At 35.3% G+C, this 24303-nt stretch overlaps 2 protein-coding genes across 2 annotated transcripts; one reads left to right on the forward strand and one right to left on the reverse strand.

Annotated features, from left to right (window-relative positions):
* The first annotated feature begins 657 nt into the window (after positions 1–657).
* LOC133036966 (uncharacterized) lies at positions 658–1089 on the forward strand. The gene has a single exon (XM_061113753.1). The coding sequence runs from the start codon at positions 658–660 to the stop codon at positions 1087–1089; it is 432 nt and encodes a 143-aa protein (XP_060969736.1).
* Positions 1090–23068: 21979 nt separating this feature from the next.
* On the reverse strand, positions 23069–24238 carry LOC115713572 (uncharacterized). The gene is made up of 2 exons (XM_061113754.1): positions 24007–24238; positions 23069–23889 (listed from the first exon to the last, which is right to left on the reverse strand). The coding sequence occupies exons 1-2, from the start codon at positions 24236–24238 to the stop codon at positions 23069–23071; spliced, it is 1053 nt and encodes a 350-aa protein (XP_060969737.1).
* Positions 24239–24303: the final 65 nt, after the last annotated feature.

The raw sequence follows: 24303 nt of genomic DNA on the forward strand, positions 1-24303 counted from the left end.
CAATTTCGATGACCAGAGGGCCCTTGATCAGCAAGTATATCTCTTCTCTGATAATATCAACAACATTGCGGCCCGAGCGTATCTCTACGAGTATGAGGGGTCGAGTGTATTGAAAGTATGTTATAACTTTACACAATCTACTAATACAAGTCAATATAAAACATAGTATTGTATTAAACAATAGGGATACTGGCGGCTAAACTACCTGATCTATACGGTTTATAAAATTTAACAACAAAAACTGATTTTTTGGCAGCTAAACTACCTAAACCCCAGTTCCATTTTGCTCTACACACTTCCGTCCAAAAATCACAGTTAAGTGCCACTGTGGACTGTCCACGTGTACGCACTTGTACATGTGGCAAATTTTTAGTAGTCCATGTAATTTTTATTTTAAAAAATAATTATAAATATTTAAAAAAAATTAAAAAAAAAACAATTTATAAAAATTAAAAAAAAAATCTTTATTTTTTCTTTTTTTTTTCTCTTTCTCTTTTTCTTTTTCTTTTTCTTTTTCTTTCTTCTCGAATCTCGACAGAACCCCTTCTTCTTCTTCTTCTTCTTCTTCTTCTTCTTCTGCCATTACTACAATCAAAACCCCAAAATCCCTAAAACCACCCCTGAAACCACCATCACTACTGCTGATGATCTTACTTTATGGGGCTGGTTTACTGTTGGCCGGAATCGAGTTTTCTGAGAGGCGGAGGTGGGTACGAAGGTTGCTTGTTCTTTGGATCGTCATTTATGATATCGACGGGGAGGTTGCAACAGAGAGTGGCGGTGGAGATCAAACAGATCGGTGGTCGGTTGGGGATTCTTTTGTATGAGTTCAGGAGGTCTAAGGCTGCCATGGATGAGCTTAGAAGTGAGTTGGAGAGGACAACGACGATGACCACCACAACAACAACAACGAGTCAGGTAATGGAGTGGGAATCGGAAGGTGGGATCGGAGAAAGGGTTGACAACTTGAGACATTGTTTTATGGTTTTGAGATATGGAGCTGAGAATATCGTTGCCCAACTTGATGATTTCTTTGATGAAATCGTTGAAGGAAGGAAGAAGCTTCTGGACTTTTGCAGCCATAGGTAGACGATGAAGAACAAGATCAAATGGAAATGAAATTAAATATGTCAATTAACAACAATACCGTGGCACTTCAGGACAAACTCTAAGCAAACAACTCAGATAAATGCAACAATTGTGTGATTGGCAACAACAAAATACAAGGGTTTTTGAGTATTGGGTGGGAGGGTTTGTCGATCTCGATAATGGTGATGGCGATAGCAGGTGGTTTCAGTGGTGATGGTGGTTTCAGGGGTGGTTTTAGGGATTTTGGGGTTCTGATTGTAGTAATGGCAGAAGAAGAAGAAGAAAGGGTTTTGTCGAGATTCGAGAAGAAAGAGAAAGAGAAAGAAAAAGAAAAAGAAAAAGAAAAAGAAAAAGAAAAAAGAAAGAAAAAGATTTTTTTTTTTTAATTTTTAAAATTTATAATTATTTTTTAAATTTAAAATTACGTGGACTACTAAAAATTTACCACGTGTACAAGTGCATACACGTGGACAGTCCACTATGGCACTTAACTGTGATTTTTGGATGGAGGTGTGCAGAGCAAAACGGAACCAGGGTTTAGGTAGTTTAGCCGCCAAAAATTCAGTTTTTGTGGTTAACTGTTACAAACCGTTAAGTTCAGGTGGTTTAGCCGCCAATATTCCTAAATAATACTATTCGTTTGGTACGTCGTATTACACCGTATTGTATTGTATAGTATTATATTGAGTTGTATTTTATGGAATATTTTTATGTAAAACTATACGTGGTATTCATTTTTATGGATACTTAAATATATAATATTTTAGCATAAGTTAAAGTTTAACATAGTAATATATAAAAATATGATATCTATAATCCAATTCAATATAATACAATATAATACAATACAATCTAACACAATACAATACAATACAATACAACATATAACAGGAACCCTAGAAGAATGTATTTAGCCACGTGTTTATTCTCCATTTTTAAGTTCTATTTATCTCAAAAAAGAAAAAAATAATAATAAATTTATATATGGCTGGATAAAATAAAGTAGCTATTAAATGTTTTGTACAATTAACATGAAATAATAATAATAATAATAATGTTTAAAGAAAAAATAGAAAATAAATTAAAGTTAATAAAATAAAAAAAAAATAGTTGATTTCCAACAAATTAATAAAGTTATTTTTTAATATACTTTTATAATTCAATTAATTGAAAACACGAGAAGTTAAAGATGTTAATGTTTTTAAATTTATAATGAACTAAAATCAATAAATGTTTCTTATTTTTAAATTTAGATTTGATTTCCGTAAAAAAAAAAAAATTAAACTTAATATTTTAATTCCTCACTTTTTTTTCTACTGACAAATTATTTGATGATTTTATCGTGTCTATATATTTATATTCTTTCTTGTTGGCGACTTTTTTTAAATATTGCAATTGAGTAATTAGAGAGGTTGCTGATGGATCAAACTAGTTTGTTAATAAATATATAATTTAAATAAATTAAATTAAATTAAATAAACTGAAAAAAAATCCTTAGGTCTTTGCCGTCGGTTCCTAAGGCTGTATATGGCGTCGGTTATTTGCTAGGAACCAACACCATATACACCCCTATGGCATCGGTTCCTAGCAAATAAACGACGTCATACGTACCCTTATGATGTCGGTTATTTAATTTAGACTCTACAGTGTTACCTAGATCAGCATCGGTAGTAAATTTTGCCAAAACCGACGCTGAAAGGTCTTAAAAACATTTAAATGATGATTTTGAAGTAGTGCCAAAATATTGTAATTAAATTGCTCTCCCAATCGACTTATATTGTCCATGTTTAAAAAATAGTCCTTTACAAACATCATTTTTAATACTTTTGGCAACAAAAGAAACTAGAGGCATCTTGAGGTTCTAAAGAGCCTCATTTATGGCCTTCTAAATAGGATAAATACTAGCACTTAGAGTGTAATTATTATAGAAAATCTTACTTTTAATCATAATAAAATTTGTGACTAAAAGTTAAAAAAAGTTGTGACTAATTATAAATTATTATTCCTATAATGTGATTAAAAGGTCCGTGGCTAAATGTATATTTAGTCACAAAAATTATAATTTATTATGACTATATATATTTTGTCACAATACTTGTTGTTACTAAAACTATATTAGTGACAATTTGTATCTAAATACAATATTTTAGTAACAAATAGTTTTTTATTGTGTCTAAAAATTACATTTAGTCACAACAAAATTTATGTTGTGATTAAAAAAATATATTAAAAGTAATTATTTTTTATAATGAATGTTACACACTCGGACGGGTTCGAGAATGCCTACATCATCTAATCCAATTAACAAGCCCACATAATTCATAATTATGAGTGGCATGTACTCATACAATCAAACACTTCAGACAAATAGTGCTAACACTCAAAAAATTAATGTTCATGTGACTCATTATTATTCTCACAGATTAAGCAGCTAGATTTAATATTAATTCCAAATTTTATTGTTATTTCGATTTTTACCTACCAGACGTGGCATGCTTACATAGCCGATGTCAGCGCCACGTAACAGTATAGCTTACCGACAAGGATGTCAAGTAAGCACCCTAGCCAACGGGGATCCCGACACTTAAACGGGATGGCGGGCAACAGACCAACCACCTCAAGGGGGCTGGCCAGCCCTATGGCCGCTAGCTTCTGGACATCGCAAGGCTGGCTAGCCTACATCCTGCAGGTGCATGGCCAACAAGGATTGGATCTGGTAAGACCTCGATGCACACCTTTACACGTCGACTGCAAGCTAAAGTGCGAATTAGGCCCTAACAACCCAATAAAGTAGATAGAAAATACCTATTTTTAAGGGACATTTTAGTCTTTTGTATTTTACTAATTTAATATGTAACTATCTCTTATTTTAACTACTAATTAGGGTTTAAGCTCTCCTATATAAATAGTCTTAACTCAACCCTAAAACCCTAAGTCATTAAGTCATAACTAAGTAAGCTATAAGTTATAGAGTATATTCTCTCTCTCTCTCTCTCTCTCTCTCTCTCTCTCTCTCTCTCTCTCTCACACACACACACACACACACACACACACACACACACACACACACACCCCTTAGCTTCTCTCAATACTTGAGATTTTCCATCATTGATTACTTTGTAACCTTAAGAGAGCTATATCAGATCCCACCTATAGTATATCTCTCGGTATCAATACAACTAAAAAAGGAGTAGGTCATTACCCGCTAACTCAGGGGGCCAAACCTCTATAAAATCCTTATGTTCTTTTACTTTCTAGTTCTAATTCTGTAACACGTGGCAAGCATCAGATTAATATAACCCTGTTGTCGGTTGGCAATTTTTGAGGTCAACAAATTGGTACTTTCATTAAGAGAAAGCTATGAAGTAATCTATTCAAACGCCATGGTGAACACGAGAACTCTGGTTGCACCATCTACATCATTAGGTCTTCCTCAAGACGCTTAGATCATGATGTTCATGTTCCAGCCACTATTGGAATTCCCATGCAGATGTGGTCAATCTTACCATCATGACAGGCACCTCGAATTTGGTCACTACAGCTGCCAGAGTGACACAAACATCCCGGTGGATCTAAGCAGCAGACCCTTGCCTCCGAAGGAAGACCCACCACTGGCGCCTCCCACTAAAGGAAAGACCCTTGGGGAATAGCCCTCAGGTTCAACAACCGAATCTCGTCTCTAGTACTATGTTGGAGAGACAGGACCAGGAATTGGCAAGCCCCATGTGGACTTGGGAGAAGATCTCGAGTTAGCTAGACTGAGAGAGGCCGTCTACCAAGCCAGCCTAACTTAAGAACCACACGCTATTGATTGTGATGTATTCGCAAAGTAGAGATGAGAATTCTTGAGATGGATGGATGACCAATAGTACATCCTTTGAACTCACCAGGAAAAGTTGGATCGCCGCAACAGAGAAGCCAATGACTTGATAAGGCGATTCAATCAGAGAACAAATGGAAGAGGCTAGGATCTCATCAAAGATCCACTCCAACGAAGACTAGTTGATAGATCAGAGAGGGTCTATCAACAAGCTAACTAACTAGGTTCTTCAGGAACCAGGACAAACCTTCCCCTATCCAAAGAAGGACAGGCCTTGGCACGAAGGTCTTATGGCGAGAATAGCCCGATTCCACCAACCAGCGGTCTAAGGGGCTGGCCAGGGATCTCAGGCTCAACAATAGCCTTACAAAAGAAGGTCAGTATACGACCATGCTCGAGGCATCCTCTCATTGAGTAAGATATGGAAAGACATTTAGAGGATCTCAATTAACAACATGAAGGAGTTCCTCGATAAACTATAATGTTCATTTCCTTCACTATCACCACCATCTCTATTTCTATCTCTTTGTCATTGTTTTTACTAAAGATATATAGGATTAGTCATGCTCTTTCTATGTGTTTCTATTTAATAAAAATAATATTTATGTTTAGTTTTATGTTTAATCTTTATTATTGTATTATTGCTTGATGTATAATGTCATTTCTAGGTTCTACATAAGATTAAATTATCTTTTATTTTCAAGAACTTGTATACTCAAAATATAATGAACTTTAATGCTATATCATATGTGTCAACTTTGTGAATCAAGGGTACAAGATAGCTAAACAAGCATATAGATGATTTTTAAAGTCCTTTCTTTTACTATTGACTACACATTTTATTTGCTTTCTTTTAATATTTATTATCAAAAACAAAAAATCACAAACTCATCAGTCACTAATATCACTATTTATTAACCTTTTGTTTCTATTTTTCTACTAATATTTTTGTCCATAATCACCTCCATGTGGAATCGACCACCTGATCTATACTACAACCACCGCTGTGGCAGTCACAATTTGGGCGTTACATATCAAATTTTGGCGTCGTTGCCGGGGAGGTAATTTTTTTCAAAAACTTAGTGAATCTGAAATCAAGAGGTTAATAATTTTTTTATTTTCTTGTGAATATTTTCTTATGTTGTGTAAATATTTTTGAAAAAAAAATTACCAAGAAATTCAAAGTATGCTCTAAGGTTGCGATTTTATCTGATCTTCCTTATCAGAAATGATTTCTTGATATAAAAAAATTATTTCTTTTAATTTTTTTTTTGTTCTCACTTTGACTTTTGTTTAGTATGATAGTTTATATTATGTTTTAGTTCTCTTTTTTTTTTTCTCGTTTATTTATTTATTTATTTTTTATTATTCTTAGAATTTAAGTCCTTTAAAAAAATCATAAAATACATAAAACAACAGTTTAATATTATATATGACACAAACTAAAATTGTTCTGTCTAGAAAAGTTGGTTTTTAAATAAGGTTTGTGTTAGTGTACCCTCCACCTTATCTGGGAATCTCGGTTCTGTCTGGGCAAGGTTGGGACGAAGCGGTACCTTGGCAATCTTTCCAACTGGCCTGGGAATATTTTTGTGTTGGTCATTGTAATATTGTATTTTTGTGCTCTTTACTATAACAAAATAATACTAATAAAATAATTAAAAAAAAAAGGTTCAAACTAGAGTGGATGAGTAACTCTTCTTTTGACGAAACCACTTCTGGTGAAAACTCTTCCAATCCATCCACTATTCCTTCTCCCGTTCACACAATAATCGGTAATCCTTTCGCCATGAATAATAATAATGAAGCACAACAGAGAACACTTAATGATTACCTTCATCCTACTCATACTTCCATACCATCACGTTTTATATTTCCACCTAATATGCCAAATCTTGGTGTCAAACCCGGCATTATTCAACTTTTACCGACTTTTCGTGGAATGGAAAATAAAAATCCATATGTGCATATTAGAGAATTCGAGAAGTTGTTGACCCTTTCTATGACCGAGCAACCATCAATGTGTTGGAATTATTTTACCAGGATCTTAGATCTACTCACAAGTATGTTGATTTAACAACCTAAATATGAACTTCTAAAACGATAATAAATTAAACACATATAAAGTTAAGAAACCTTACATTGGGTGCAGCGGAATAATATGTCTCCTCCCACTCAGATTTCTAACCCTTGATTCCTTTCTATCGCAGAGTATAATCAAGATCTGAGCCCGAATGTCCTTCTTTGTTAACTCTGAATTCTACGCAGCCTTCCTCACTATGATTAAGGTATTACTTGATGTGTGTGAGCACTACTCTATTACTTAGAGGGACTTCGAAAAACAGAGAAGGAAGAGAGAGAGAGTGGGGGCTTCAAGAATGTTTTTGAGTGAAAGAAAATAATGCTGTAAAGTGTGTGTCAAACCTGAAGCCTTTACCTTCTATTTATAGAAGACCACATAGGGTTATGGCTGAATTACTTGGCATTAAAAAATGAAAAATAAATGAGAAAAGGGAAGCAAAGGTGGCCGGCCATAGCATTATGGAAACAAGCCTTCCACTTTTCTAACTTTCCTTTTTCATCATTTCTAGTTTCCCATTTTCTCAAAAATTGCCATTTCTCTCATTCAACCACATAAATGTCAAATCTAATTATTTAATAATAATTATAATTAATTATCAAGTAATATATTGTCATTTATTTTATTTATTAATAAAACTAATAAAAGTTTTCCAATTAATAAATATACCCTTTAAACTCTCTATTTACTGTTTTGCCCTTAATAAGTGATAAATTCACAAATAGACATAGTCTAACTTGAGAATTATAATTGATTAATTAAAATCAATTAAATGAGTCTTACAAGTAATATTGTCTCAACTAGTGTGGGGACCCTGGGTCTATATATCCAAGCTTCCAATTAGCAGATCAAGAATTTACAACTTTAATTCACTGACTTATTAATTCTTCGTTGAATCCACGCATAGAACTTAGAATTGCACTCTCAGTTATATAGAACGCTCTATATGTTCCACCATATAGACACGTCATTAGTTGTCCATTGTTATAATCCTAATTTGATCAATGATCCTCTACATGGATGATTTACACTGTAAAGGGATTTAATTACCGTAACACCCTACAATGTATTTTATCCTTAAAACACTTAACCCTGTATAAATGATATTTCAGCTAAGTGAAATGAGTACTCCATCATTTATTTTAGTTTGGTTAAGCTCGAAGGAAATCATCCTTCACTTTCTATTCGCCAGATAGAAGCTATAGATTCCATATTTATGTTAGCGCTCCCACTCAATTGCACTACCGTGTTCCCAAAATGTACGTATCACCCTGACCCAAATGTAGGCTTAACTAACAAATCAAAGAACACGAATAATACTCTTGAGATTGAACCTAATCATATCAGGATTTAGATCATTTGATCTAGGTTCAACTAAGTAATATTGAATTGAATCGATATTACGGTAAGTTTAATAAATCTATATCAAAGTTCAATATCGGTCCATTCCAATGCATACTCCATGCATCCAACCCAAGCTTTACTTTAACCAATGCTCTGGAAAGAACATAGCATTTCTCCAAATGCAAGTAAACTCTGTTGTAGATTGTTATATCAGTAAAACCCAGTGTTTTGATAAATCTTGGAATCTTTATTCACATAGTCATGTTTACTTTCCACTGTGTTGACAACACAATAAACATGATCAAGTATGTGAAAAGGGTTTCAATGAATTTATAAATCAAATAGACAAACAATTGATAAGATGAACCAAGACATACACAAATGAATGAAAAATACTTCTGTTATTTTATTGATATTGAATAATCTGGATTACATTGAAATAGAGTTTTATTTAGGGTATAAAACCCAACAAACTCCCACTTGCTCTAATATAAAACTAATCAGTACATTTCAATTAACCCTAAATTTTGACGGTTCTTTTCAAAAGCAGTCACTTCCAAGACTTTGGTGAATGGATCAGCTAAGTTGTCTTGTGTGTCCACTTTCTCCACCAGTACATCCCCTCTTGCCACATATTCTCTGATAATATGATATTTTCTTTCTATATGTTTGCTTCTCTTGTGGCTCCGAGGTTCCTTATTGTTGGCTATTGCTTCGTTGTTATCACAAAGAAGGACTAGAGGCTTTTCCATTCTAGGTACTACACCAAGACTAGTGAAGAAATTTCTAAGCTACACAACCTCTTTAGCAGCTTCAGCTGAAGCTATGTATTCTGCCTCCATGGTAGAATCTGAGGTCGCGGTTTGTTTCGCACTTCTCCAAACCACTGCTCCACCCCCAAGAGTAAACACCATCCCAGATGTAGATTTCCTGTCTTCAAGACATGTCTGGAAATCTGAGTCTGTATAGCCTATGGGATTTAGATCACCACCCTTGTAGACTAACACGTAGTGTCTTGTACTCTTTAAGTATTTCAGAATATACTTAACAGCATTCCAATGTTCCTGTCCTGGATTTGACTGATACCTGCTCACGATTCCAACTGCATAGCAGATGTCAGGTCTAGTGCATCACATTGCATACATTAGACTTCTAACTGCAGAAGCATAAGGAACTTTTGCCATGTCCTCTATCTCTTGAAGATCAGTAGGACACTGTTCCTTAGATAGACGGATACTATATCTAGAAGGCATATTTGCCCCATTGGTATTGGTCATGGAGAATCTCTCTAAAACTTTGTCAATGTAAGTTGTTTGAGAGAGAGCAAGGGATCTGTTCTTCCGGTTTCTAATAATCTGAATACCAAGAACATAGGCAGCCTCACCCAAATCTTTCATATCGAATTGAGTGTCTAGCCATTCCTTAATGTGAGTCATTTTCTTGATATTGTTGCCAATGATCAAAATGTCGTCAACATAAAGGACAAGGAATACTACTACTTGGTCTTCCTTGAGTTGGTAACACAAGGTTCATCTTCATTCTGATGAAAGCCGTAGGTTTTAATGATCTCATCAAACCTTTTATTCCATGAGCATGAAGCTTGCTTAAGTCCATAAATAGACCTATTTAATTTGCAAACTTTATTTTCTTGCCCAGGAAGAACATAGCCTTCTGGTTGCTCCATATAGATGGTTTCTTCAAGAAGCCCATTAAGGAAGGTTGTCTTGACATCCATTTTCCAGATTTCATAATCGAAAGCGGCTACGATGGAGAGAAGAATTCGGATGGATTTGAGCATGGCGGCAGGACTAAAAGTTTCTTCATAGTCCACACCTTCTCTTTGGGTATAACCCTTGGCGACCGGTCTAGCTTTAAAAGTTTCGACTTCGCCTCCAGCGCCTCTTTTCTTCTTGTAGACCCATTTGCATCCGATTGGACGATAGTCAATGGGTGGATCTACATATTCCCAGACTTTGTTCTTTTTCATTGAATCCATTTCTGAATCCATGCCGGCTGACCAACGCTTCCGTTGCGGACTTGCCATTGCCTGTTTATAGGTTAATGGGTCTGTTGGAAGTTATTTTACCAGAATCTTAGATCTACTCACAAGTATGTTGATTTAACAACCTAAATATGAACTTCTAAAACGATATGAAATTAAACACATAAGAGTATCAGAAATCTTACAGTGATTGCAGCGGAATATATATGTCTCCTCCCACTCAGATCTCTAACCCTTGATTCCTTTCTGTAGCAGAGTATAATCAAGATCTGAGCCCGAAAGTCCTTCTTTGTTGTCTCTGAATTCTACACAGCCTTCCTCACTATGATTGAGGTATTACTTGATGTGTGTGGGCACTACTCTAGCACTCATATATTTCGAAACAGTGAAGGTATAGAGAGAGAGAGGGTGGCGGCTCAGAGAGAATTTTCTGAGAGAAAATTCTTTCAGAATAATGCTGTGAAAAGCTTTTTCAGAGATGTTAAATTCTGAAGCCTTTGCCTTCTATTTATAGAAGACCACCAAGGGCTATGATTGACATTTTGAACTGAGAAAATCAAGGGAAAAGGAAGGTAAAAGGGGCCGGCCTAGGCAATGTGGAAACAAGGCTAGGATTATTCATGTCGGAGGAGTTAGGATTATTCAATAAGTAATATAGAACAAAACTGTTATACTCCTGAGGAAGACTATAAAGTATGAGTTTCACCCATTGTTCCTTTGATAAATCAATTCCTAGTAGATTTGCCTTTTGGAATTTCAGATTCATCAACAATAGGTGCGAGTTAATGCAACTACCAGGATGCATTTTCACACTATTGAGTTCTTTTGCAAAGATACTAACTAGGAGTGGATCGGGATGAGGGTTATTAATTTTGGCACTACAACATATCAATAAACAGAAGTAAGGTTTCGGTTCTATAAATTCATACACAGGTTCAGAAAACAAACAATCACTTATGTTATAAAAATACTAAATCTAACATAGTTTATTTTCCAAGGTTTCCAACGAACTGATACAGTGTCCCGTTTAGGCGAGAGTCAAAGCATCATCCATTGAATAGAGTTGTCAATTCATCTAAAATGTCAAACATTCTAGCAACCTTTTATTCGATCAAGATTGGAATTCAGCGTTGTCCCGTTTAGGCGAGAGTCAAGGCAATTCTATCTTATGAGCTTCTACCATTGTTTCGTATTCTTATAAGTCTTACATAGTCGCCACCATTAGGGTGGTCATGAACCATATAAATAAACCTATAAGAATACTTATCTTTCGAGATTAAACGGCGCTAACTTGCTAATGAACGTTCCTCCATTAGGGAGGATTACTCACTAAAACAATAGCTATGTAAAACCAACAATGGAGATCGAATTTCTCTTTGATTAAAGCTCATTATTTAAACATGTATTTTGTCTAATCATTTATATTCCATATCTCAATAATGAAATATTACAAATTAGAGTAAAAAACTTTAATTAAATTTCAAAAATGGAATAATTTTGAAAAATATCTTATTTAAGTTGTTTAGAAAATCTAAATACCCAACTTAAAAATATTCCTCAAACAATGACTTAATTAAATATTACCAATTAAGTAGTAACCACTTAATTTAGAATATATTCCATTTTAAGTTCCCATATTTAGAAAATATCAACTTAAAAAAATATCTAAGGAATCTTAATAACCAATTTCCAAAATTCTTCAACTTAATTTATAATAGGAAATTCAAAAATATTCAAATCTAAGTTGATTTGATAGATTTAACTAAATCTCAACTTAAATAGGAATATTTAATGAAATTATAAAATTAAGATTCAGAAAGAATTTATATGGTTATAATTCCATATTTAATTGAAACAAGAAAAATACATATAGCTTTCTAGAATATGACTATTCAAACTATGTTTTTCTTTAATTAATTTCAAGGAACAATGAAATTAATTATGTTGCTAATCAATCTTTTATTAGGTCAAACAAATATAATTAACCTATCACAGTTATCCAAATCAGGCAAATGGGCCTTCACAATTGGGGTTGTTCATGTGAGGGGGAGCTGGGTCCAGTATGTCGCACCCACTTCTAAGGCTCCCAACTCTCACACAAGGCCCAAAAGAGAGGAATTTAACCTTACAATGAATAACTGTTATTAATTGAATAGGCTCACAACTAAATGAGCCTAAATAAAATCTATCAGTTATGATATTTTATTTAGCAACAACCACCTATATGTATCTATAATAGAAATTAAACATATAGGCTCACACAGGCATACACATTTGGATGGATCCTATCATGTTGCTAAGTCATACACAGATGAAAGAAGTTTGTAAAAATTACCTGTTACAAATTATTTACTTGATCTATCGTCAATTGAACCTTTGGTTAAAATTAGATCAACTGATCTATCATCAATTTAACCAAGGCAATTTAGATCAAGCAATAATAGGTTTTAGAAAACTTACAAACAATCTAAAACACATACTCCTGCAACAAGGTTAGATTTGGATAGTTGGATGTAGGATTTATTTAATTTTAATCATTTATTTCGAAAAATAAAAATAAAATTAAACCTACCATTTTGAAAAATTAGGTTTTGGGTAACCTAAATGTCATTTCAAAATAAATTGCTAACTTTCCTTTTAAATTTCATGTTATTTAATAAATTAAAAATAAAATAGAAAATGGTAAATACATACCCTTTTTTTGTTTTAGAATTTAATTTAATTAAAAAATAACAAAATTTAAAAGTTAACAAAAATACCTTATTTCCTCTTTTAAAATTATCATGATTATTATGATCTTATTTTAATTAAGGTCAAGTTACCAAAAAAATTAATATCTCACCTTTAAAAAAATAAAATAATCAAATTTTAAAGGAAATAAGAAAAAGGTAAGCAAAACTTGATTTTTTCCTATTTTCAAAATCAAATTACACTAATATCTAAAATTAATTTTAAAAATTAAAATTAATTTATTTCTGATAATTAGATTTGAAATTTGAAAAACAAAAATCAACATACAAAACTACACAAAAAATCGGAATTTAATTCCATGAAATAGCATGAAAAATCGAAAAAATTGGAAAATTGGATGAACTGTACGGATGGCATGCTGTGCATGGCCATCCGCGCGCGGATCTGGGGTGATTGGCCGAGAAATCACGGCGCAGGGAGGCTGCAAGCAGCCCTTCCGCGCGCGTGATGAGGTTGCTCGTCACCCCGATTTTTCCAATTTTCAAAAATTCATAACTAATTCAAATTAAATCGAAATCGAGTTCTGTAAAAAAGTAAATTGCTTAGAATTTTCCAAACTATCCAACAAAAATAATTACAGAATAAAAACAGTAACCATTTTTCCCAGAATTCACAAACAACATTCAAACATCAATATGACACTCAAAGCAACATGATACCATCCAAAAAACAAGCAAATCGTTTTAAGTCCAAATTTCTTGCAAGCAAATCAATTACCATGGCTCTGGTGCCAGTTGTTGGAAGTTATTTTACCAGGATCTTAGATCTACTCACAAGTATGTTGATTTAACAACCTAAATATGAACTTCTAAAACGATATGAAATTAAACACATAAGAGTATCAGAAATCTTACAGTGATTGCAGCGGAATATATATGTCTCCTCCCACTCAGATCTCTAACCCTTGATTCCTTTCTGTAGCAGAGTATAATCAAGATCTGAGCCCGAAAGTCCTTCTTTGTTGTCTCTGAATTCTACACAGCCTTCCTCACTATGATTGAGGTATTACTTGATGTGTGTGGGCACTACTCTAGCACTCATATATTTCGAAACAGTGAAGGTATAGAGAGAGAGAGAGGGTGGCGGCTCAGAGAGAATTTTCTGAGAGAAAATTCTTTCAGAATAATGCTGTGAAAAGCTTTTTCAGAGATGTTAAATTCTGAAGCCTTTGCCTTCTATTTATAGAAGACCACCAAGGGCTATGATTGACATTTTGAACTGAGAAAATCAAGGGAAAAGGAAGGTAAAGGAGGCCGGCCTAGGCAATGTGGAAACAAGGTCTGCCTCTTTTCCAACTTTCCTTTTCCTACACTTGATAGTTTCCCTTTTTGTGAAATGTTGCCAATTCCACTGTTCAACCATATTAATGATAAATCTAATTACTTAATAATTAAAAATAATTATCAAATAATATATTATCATTTATTTTATTAATAATGAAACTAATTAAAGTTTCCTAATTAATAAATATGCCCTTCAAAATCTCTATTTACTGTTTTGCCCTTAATGAGTGCCAAATTCTCAAACTGACAAGTTTATCTTGAGAATTTTTAATTGATTAATTAAAATCAATTAAATGAGTCCTACAAGTAATATCATCTCAACTAGTGAGGGGACCATGGGTCTATATATCCGAGCTTCCAATAAGCAGATCTAAAATTTACCACTTAAATTCACTGACTTATTAATTCTTCGTTGAATCCACACATAGAACTCAGAATTGCACTCTCAGTATATAGAATGCTCTATATGTTCCACCATATAGACACATTATTAGTTATCCATTGTTATAATCCTAATGTGATCAATGATCCTCTATATGGATGATCTACACTGTAAAGGGACTTAGATTACCGTAACACCCTACAATGTATTTTATCCTTAAAACACTTAACCCTGTATAAATGATATTTCAACTAAGTGAAATGAGTACTCAATCATTTATCTCGTTTGGTTAAGCTCGAAGGAAATCACCCTTTGCTTACTATTCGCCAGATAGAAGCTATAGATTCCATATTTATGTTAGCGCTCCCACTCAATCGCACTACCGTGTTCCCTAAATGTATGTATTGCCCAGACTAAAGTTTTAGGCTTAACTAACAAATCAAAGAACACGAATAACACTCTTGAAATTAAGCCTAACCATATCAGGATTTAGATCATGTGATCTAGGATCAACTTCTGATATTGATTTGAATAGATGTTTACGGTAAGTTTCAAAATCTAATTCAAAGTTCAATATCGGTCCATTCCAATGCATACTCCATGCATCCAACCTGAGCTTTACTTTAACCTATGTTCTGGAAAGAACATAACATTTCTCCAAATGTAAGTAAACTCTGTTGTAGATTGTCATATCAGTGAAACCCAGTGTTCTGATAAATCTAGGAATACTTTATTCACATAGTCATGTTTATTTTCCACTGTGTTGACAACACAATAAACATGTTCAAGTATGTGAAAGGGGTTTGGATGAATTTATAAATCAAATAGACAAGCAATTGATTAAGTGAACCAAAACATACACAAGTGAATGAAAAATTACTTCTGTTACTTTATTGATATAGAATAATCTAGATTACATTGAAACAGAGTTTTATTTAGGGCATAAAACCCAACAGGGTCGTCATCAATACAGTCACCAATGACCATATTGACTTCACCATCCAAGCCATAACGAGATGGTTTTGTAGAAACCCTCCCACTACGATGAGGAGCGGTGATCTTCTGAACAGGAGCTTTGGTAGTAGTTTTCTCAGTTTCTACAACTGAGGGAGTGGGATTATCCTCTTCTTGAGTAGAAGAGGGTGGAACATTTGAAGGAACTATATCTGTAAGCATTTCCTCTAATACAACTTTACTTTTCGATTTGTTGTCTTTAATATAGTTATCTTCAAGAAAAGTAGCATTTGTAGAAACAAACACTTTGTTATCCTTGTGACTATAAAATAGTCCACCCCTAGTCTCTTTAGAATTTCCGACAAACATGCAAACTTCAGTTTGCGATTCCAGTTTGCCTTCTTTCTTTCTCAAGACATGAGCTGGGCACCCCCAAATCCTATAATGGCGTAAATTAGGTGTACGACCATTCCATAGTTCGACGGGTGTCTTAAGGATTTCTTTAGATGGAACAACATTTAAAATGTCGTTTGCCATTTGAATAGCATATCCCCAGAAGGACGTAGACAGAGTTGAATAACTCAGCATAGACCTAACCATTTCCAAGAGAGTGTGATTTCTCCTTTCTGCAACTCCATTTTGCTGTGGAGTGGTTGGGGCAGTACATAGGGATTCAATTCCAAGTTCAATTAAATGATCTTTGAACTACCTATCCATATATTCTCCCCCCCTATCAGTTCGCAAGATCTTTAATGTTTTATCTAATTGGTTTTGAGCCAAAGCATGAAATTCCTGAAACTTTTCAAACGTTTCAGATTTCTTTTGCATTAGGTAAAGAAAACATAGGGTTATGGCTGAATTACTTGGCATTAAAAAATAAAAAATAAATTAGAAAAGGGAAGCAAAGGTGGCCGACCATAGCATTATGGAAACAAGCCTTCCACTTTTCTAACTTTCCTTTTTCATCATTTCTAGTTTCCCATTTTCTCAAAAATTTCCATTTCTCTCATTCAACCACATAAATGTCAAATCTAATTATTTAATAATTATAATTAGTTATCAAATAATTTATTTTCATTTATTTTATTTATTAATAAAACTAATCAAAGTTTCCCAATTAATAAATATACCCTTTAAACTCTCTATTTACTATTTTGCCCTTAATAAGTGATAAATTCACAAATAGACATAGTCTAACTTGAGAATTATAATTGATTAATTAAAATCAATTAAATGAGTCTTACAAGTAATATTGTCTCAACTAGTGTGGGGACCCTGGGTCTATATATCCGATCTTCCAATAAGCAGATCAAGAATTTACAACTTAAATTCACTGACTTATTAATTCTTCGTTGAATCCACGCATAGAACTTAAAATTGCACTCTCAGTTATATAGAATGATCTATATCTTCCACCATATAGACACGTCATTAGTTATCCATTGTTATAATCCTAATTTGATCAATGATCCTCTACATGGATGATTTACACTATAAAGGGATTTAATTACCGTAACACCCTACAATGTATTTTATCCTTAAAACACTTAACCCTGTATAAATGATATTTCAGCTAAGTGAAATGAGTACTCCACCATTTATTTTCGTTTGGTTAAGCTCGAAGGAAATCATCCTTTACTTTCTATTCGCCAGATAGAAGCTATAGATTCCATATTTATGTTAGCACTCCCACTCAATTGCACTACCGTGTTCCCAAAATGTACGTATCACCTTGACCCAAAAGTAGGCTTAACTAACAGATCAAAGAACACGAATAATACTCTTGAGATTGAACCTAATCATATCAGGATTTAGATCATTTGATCTAGGATCAACTAAGTGATATTGAATTGAATAGATATTACGGTAAGTTTAATAAATCTATATCAAAATTCAATATCGGTCCATTCCAATGCATACTCCATGCATCCAACACAAGCTTTACTTTAACCAATGCTCTAGAAAGAACATAGCATTTCTCCAAATGCAAGTAAACTCTATTGTAGATTGTCATATCAGTAAAACCCAGTGTTCTGATAAATCTAGGAATCTTTATTCACATAGTCATGTTTACTTTCCACTGTGTTGACAACACAATAAACATGATCAAGTATGTGAAAAGGGTTTGAATGAATTTATAAATCAAATAGACAAACAATTGATAAGATGAACCAAAACATACACAAATGAATGAAAAATACTTCTGTTATTTTATTGATATTGAATAATCTAGATTACATTGAAATAGAGTTTTATTTACGGCATAAAACCCAACACAATGATGCTGCACGTTTAAAGTTTTTCCCTTTCTCTTTGAAGGATAAAGCTAAAAGTTGGTGGTTTTCTTTAAGATCTAGGTCTATTGGAACATGGGATAGAATGACCAAAACATTTTTTGTTAAATATTTCCCCATCCATAAGACCAACAGTTTGAAAAGACAATTCTCAATATTTTCCCAAAAAGACATTGAAACGTTCTATCAAGTTTGGGAGAGATTTTAAAGATCTCCTAAGTCAGTGTCCACACCATGGGTATGAAAGTTGGAGAATCGTGAGCTACTTCTACGAAGGCCTCACAAGTCATGAGCGCTAATTCGTAGAAATGATGTGTAACAGTGTGTTTCTTCAAAAGGAACCCGAAGAAGCTCTTGAGTTTCTCATTAAGCTTGCTGAAAAATCTCACACATGGATTGGTCCAACTGCTGCTGAAAGCACCAATAGAAATCGACCAGCTGGGATTTACCAACTGCGGGAAGAGGGCAATATAAAGGCCCAAGTCGAAGCTTTAAAAAAGAAAGTTGAAATCCTTTCAAATAAAGATGGCCGAAAAGGGCGCTTGGTTGCCCAAGCTCAAACAAGACCACCTGAACCTTGTTTCATTTATGGAGAAAATGAGCATTTAGCTAAGGACTTCTTAGTTTTCAAAGAAATGAGGGGGGTTCATGAGGAGCAATGCAATGCCTTAGGGCAATATAATAAGCCATTCTCCCATATGTACAACCCTAATTAGAGAAACCACCCGAATTTCAGTTGGAGAGATAATTCCAACCAAGCTCAAACATCAACAGGAAAATGGAGAAATGAGAATCAAGCTCAACCTCCAAAGACATATCCTGCGCCCCAATACAATGCTCAACAACAAGGGAACTCCCTTGAAAATACCATTCATACATTCATTGAGGAACAAACCAAAATAAATCATCAGTTAAAGGAAGATGTCCAAGAAATAAAAAGTCAATTTTCAAAATTGACCGCATCCTTGGCTATTTCTGAGAAAGGCAAACTTCCTTCCTAACCTCAATTCAATGCATAAGGGGAACATATGGCTGAAACTTCCACCTCTAAGGATCCCATTATTAAAGGGGTTAACGTCATCACAACAAGAAGTGATAAAACTTTGGACGATCCATTCATCAAAACCACTGCTTCAAATCCAAAAGTTGCCCCTGACAGTGCACCACTCAATGCTCAAGTCAAAGTACCATTTCCCCAGGCTCTTAGACTTGTTGAGAAAATTCTTGAAAACCAAGATGAACTCCTTGAGCACTTGACACAAGTGAAGATTAATCTTCCTTTGCTCCACGTGATAAAATAAGTGTCAGCTTATGCCAAAATCATCAAGGACTTTTGCACTGCAAAAAGAAAGCACCATGTCAAGAAGATTGCTTTCTTGACTGAATAAGTGAGTCCGGTGATTGAACAAAAGACACCGCCAAAATACAATGATCCTGATTGTCCCACCATTTCATGCCAAATTAGGACTTATGAAGTCAACCAAGCTTTGCTTGACCTTAGCGTGAGTTTGAATCTCATGCCTTACTCTGTGTATTCGCAACTTGGTCTTGTAGAAATGAAGCCAACATTTGTTGTGCTACAACTTGCTGACCGCTCTATCAAAAAGCCTCAGAGCATCGTTGAGGATGTTCTTGTTTAAATTGAGAAATTCTATTACCCCGTACACTTCCTTGTTCTTGATACCCAATCTATGGTCAACATGGAATTGAAAATTCCTATCATCCGTGGAAGACCATTCTTTGCCACTGCAAATGCTTTGATTAATTATCGTAATGGTCAAATGAAAATATCATTCAGAAATATGACACTTGAGGTCAAAAAATTTCACATTGGGAAACAACTTTAAGAGGATGAAGAATGTCATCAAACATTCATGATTGACAATCTTATTTCTGAGGAGAATCAATTGCAAAGAAATTTTGTTAATCTTGATGAACTCCTCTCTCACTTCGAAAATGAAAATCCCAGTCTTGTTGAGTCCACTCTCGCTACTGTTGATCACTTGGACACACAAAATAGAGGGAAGAAATTTTGGAAACCACACTTTGAAGCATTACCTCGTGAGAGGTAAGAACTAAAAGCTTTCGCTGAAAAAACTCCCAATGTTCAACTAAACCAACTTCCAAATGTTTGAAACATGATTTCCAGGGAGATGGCGACACCTTTCCAGTTATCATCTCGTCCGACCTTCAACTTTCTCAAGAATTGTAGTTACTCGAGCTACTACCAAAATACAAACTTGCGATAGGTTGGACGCTTATTGATATCAAAGGTATTAGCCCTCGAATTTCCACCCATCGAATTAATCTAAAAGAAGAGGTTATCCCACGAAGGGACCCTCAAAAAAGATTGAACCCATCGATTAAAGAAGTAGTGAAAAATGAAGTGTTAAAACTTCTTGATGTAGGTATCATTTACCCAGTAGCCGACACTAAATGGGTCAGTCCAGTTCAGGTAGGGCCTAAGAAATCAGGTGTTACCGTTGTCCAAAATGAAAAAGGGACCCTTGTTCCCACAAGAACAGTGACGGGTTGGCGTATGTGCATCGATTATCGAAAATTGAATGCTGCCTACCGTAAAGATCATTTCCCGCTGCCATTCATTGATCAAATTCTTGAGCGCGTAGCTGGTCATCCTTTCTATTGCTTTCTCCATGATTATTCAGGTTACTATTAGATTGAGATTGCATAAGAGGACCAAGAAAAGACCACTTTCACTTGTCCTTTCGGAACATATGCTTTCCGGCGTATGCCATTTGGACTATGTAATGCACCAGCTACTTTCCAAAGATGCATGATGAGCATTTTCAGTGACATGATTGAAAACACCATGGAAGTTTACATGGATGTCTTAACCGTCTTTGGAAAATCTTTTGACACATGACTTCTGAATCTTGAAGCCGTTTTAAAACGATGCATCGAGAAAGGTCTTGTTCTTAATTGGGAAAAGTGCCATTTCATGGTATCTTCTTGAATTGTCTTAGGCCACATTATTTCTGAAAGAGGGATTGAGGTTGACAAGTCTAAAATTGACCTCATCTCTAAATTGCCTACCCCTAAGACTGTGAAATACATCCGGTCATTTCTATCCCATGCTAGTTTTTATAGGAGGTTCATACAAAAATTTTCAATGATTTCTCGTCCATTATGCAACGTCCTAGCCAAAGATGCTACTTTTGAGTGGACACTGAAGTGTGAGGAGTCCTTCCGAACACTTGTGAACTCACTCACTTCTGCTCCCATTATTCAGTCACCCGATTGGACTCTTCCATTCGAAATCATGTGTGACGCTAGTAATTTTACTGTTGGAGCTGTTCTTGGACAACAAAGGGAGGGGAAACCTTTTCTTGTCTACTATGTAAGTAGAACTCTAAATAGTGCTCAAATGAACTATTCCACTACTAAAAAAGAGTTGCTTGCCATAGTCTTTGCTCTTGACAAATTCTGAGCTTACTTGATTGGATCACCTATTACGATCTTCACCGATCACTCCACCCTTAAGTACCTCCTTTCCAAAAAGGATGATAAGGCGCGCTTAATTAGTTGTGAAAGTACAGCTTGTTGATTTTAAAGATCCAAATTACCAAGTTGATTCTCTTTAGGTTGATTGATTTCAAGATATGAATTATAGACTTGAATCGATAATAAAGCAGTAAATCACACAAAGATTTACAAGCTTCATCTGCACTGAGAACACATCTCAGCCGACTAGTGCTTGGGTTCCCCGAACCAGGGTTAATTCATCTACTAATACTCAATAGGTTCGTATTACAATCTCCAATTCTCTCTAAAGGAATAAAATACAAACTTAACAACAATTAGTAATGAATTACCAACAACAATCAAGAATCCTGATTGTTAGTGCACAATCCCTTGTGCAGCAACTGAGTTCTTCTTCAACATTTCTTCAACCTGAAATCCCTTCAGATCTGATGATGAAGATGACACAAAACTCCCTTCAGTTAGAACTCAGCAACTCGAGGCTCAGATCATTCCGCCATTGATGACCATCTTCAAGCTATACATCTGACCTGTAGACACAACAACAAGAAGCAAGATACGACACTATCTCCACAATGAACTGAATTAACAAACTATACGATTTTATGGATGAACATTTTACTAACTGAAACCGACTATTTATATATCCACAAAATAGTCCACCTGGCACTAACTAACACTTAACAGAAACTGACTTAACAGAACGCTAGTGCAGATATAACAGACTAAAAACACCAGACACGACTAGACATTGAACAGAACAAAACTGTCACAAAATAATGACACTAACATTCTCCCCCTTGACAGGTTATGTTCAATGACTAACAAAAAAAACTAAAGACCACAAAAGAAATAGCAATTCCAGAATTAATGATCCAAATATAAATGTCTTTAGGAATATAAACAGAGCTACCATAAAACAAAACGAATTACAAATATCTCCCCCTTCATTGAATATGAGCTGTTGGATCCTGTTCTGTGCCAGACTCCCCCTGGGAATGTGGCCTAGTCGACACCAAAGGTGTTGCAGAGATTACTGGAGGCGAGTCAGCTGGAGGATTCAGATCAGGTTGGGCTGAACTGGTGACAGGGTCAAATGCTGAAGGCTCCCGCTGCACATGTGCATTACTTCTAGACGTATCAGATGATACTCCAAACAAATCTCGATGAAACTCAGGCAGAGAGATGTCAGGCAGAGAATCCCCAGGAAAATTGTGTAAAAGAGTCGACTTGATAGAGCGAACCATTTGATACATGGAGGCCTCAAAGGCAAGTTGACATTTTTGATCCTTCTTATAACGTTTGGAAAAAGATTGAAACTCAGAAAACATTTGTACCTGCCAGCTGGAATCTGAAAGCCCTTTGAACATAGGAGACTTGCCTTTACTCACTTTTGATACAGAGGGAGTGGTTGATGAGGGCTTCCTATTGACCATAGAGAGAAAGCTCTTACTGAGAACAGGATTTTGAACTTGATAGTCATGCGTTGTAAGAGGAGGGTGAGCAGCCATAAGAACTCGTTGAACAAGGCTTGGAAATGGGAGCTTGTTACGAGTGCCAGTAGTTTCTTAGGCTTCAAGTATCCTTTCAAATATGAGCGATGGCAGATCAATGGACAGATGAGTTCCTACAACATACAAGAACTTGCCAATCTCAAGTGTAACAGATGACAAATGAGAATTAGGGAACCAATTGTACAAAGCTACCCGATGAAGAACCCTATAGAATGGAGTCAGATGAGTGACCAAGATTTCCTGTTTCTCCCAAATATAGTCATCCCTACCAGTTAGCACTCTACCCATCAAAGTTTGATCTGGATTGAATTGTTTCCCATATGTTGGTTTTCTGATGGACTCAACTTTCAACAAGCATGCAATAGTGGATGGACCAAATGGAACTCTATGACCCCTAACAAAGGCACTCACACACCCTGGATGACCCTCAGCAATAACAGTCCTATCTAGGTTGGCATAGAATTCTCGAACTAAGATGGGATGAGGAGCAGACAAGTTAGTGACCGTGTTTACCCATTTCCTGAGTTTTAAAAACTCATGCAGTTTAGGAAAATCATCTAAGATAACCGCTTGTTCGAACCAAAGCTCACGATTACCAAACCACCGTTGATAAACAGAGGCTTTAGAGGCATCAACAAAGCATTGTACAGATGCTAGGTCGACAGTCGATATAGGTGCTTTGGGAAGTTTGGATTTTTTAGAACCTCTAGACGAATGTTTAGGAGATGAATCTGTAGAGGCAACTGGAATGGGTTTTGTCTTGGATTTCTTTTCAGGTGGTTGATACGTGGTATCACATGAGGACTTTCGTTTGGGTTGAACACGTTCACTGGTTGGGGTAGGAATAGAAACCTTAGATGGAGGACGAGGAAGTCCTACGGGTTTTGAGGGAGGTTGATGACTCGACGAAGAACGAGTGACTCATTTTGACACAAGTGAGGAAGGTGACGACAGAGAAGGTCTAACCTTTTTAGACAGGGGAGGAGCCTTACCTAGAAACGTACGAGGTTTCTGACTGACCGGGGGTGAGGGCGGAGACGGAGTCGACTCAAGACTTGGGTGATGAGCAGAACCACCAACCTCCGACTGGTAGAGGACAATGTCACGACAGGGATTAGGCAGTGTAGTCTCGACTGTAGGAGCCACTGTAGGATCAACAGTCATTGCCATGGATGGAACAAACATAGCACCAGGGGGTACTGCAATGGGGGTGGTATTCTCCATTTTAGAGAGAAAAAGGGTTGAATGTTGCAGGGCTTAGGGTTTCTGAGAAGAAAGTGAAAGAGTGA

Source organism: Cannabis sativa, chromosome 4 (assembly GCF_029168945.1).
Source record: "Cannabis sativa cultivar Pink pepper isolate KNU-18-1 chromosome 4, ASM2916894v1, whole genome shotgun sequence".
NCBI lineage: Eukaryota > Viridiplantae > Streptophyta > Magnoliopsida > Rosales > Cannabaceae > Cannabis > Cannabis sativa.

What these genes read in the sequence shown, in the direction of transcription:
- LOC133036966 (XM_061113753.1), top strand. Translation starts at nt 658, where the DNA reads ATGGGGCTGGTTTACTGTTGGCCGGAATCGAGTTTTCTGAGAGGCGGA.
- LOC115713572 (XM_061113754.1), bottom strand. Translation starts at nt 24,238, where the DNA reads ATGGAGAATACCACCCCCATTGCAGTACCCCCTGGTGCTATGTTTGTT. An exon ending in GAAACCTCGTACGTTTCTAG is followed by an intron (nt 23,890 to 24,006) that starts GTAAGGCTCCTC and finishes CAAAACCCGTAG; the next exon opens with GACTTCCTCGTCCTCCATCT.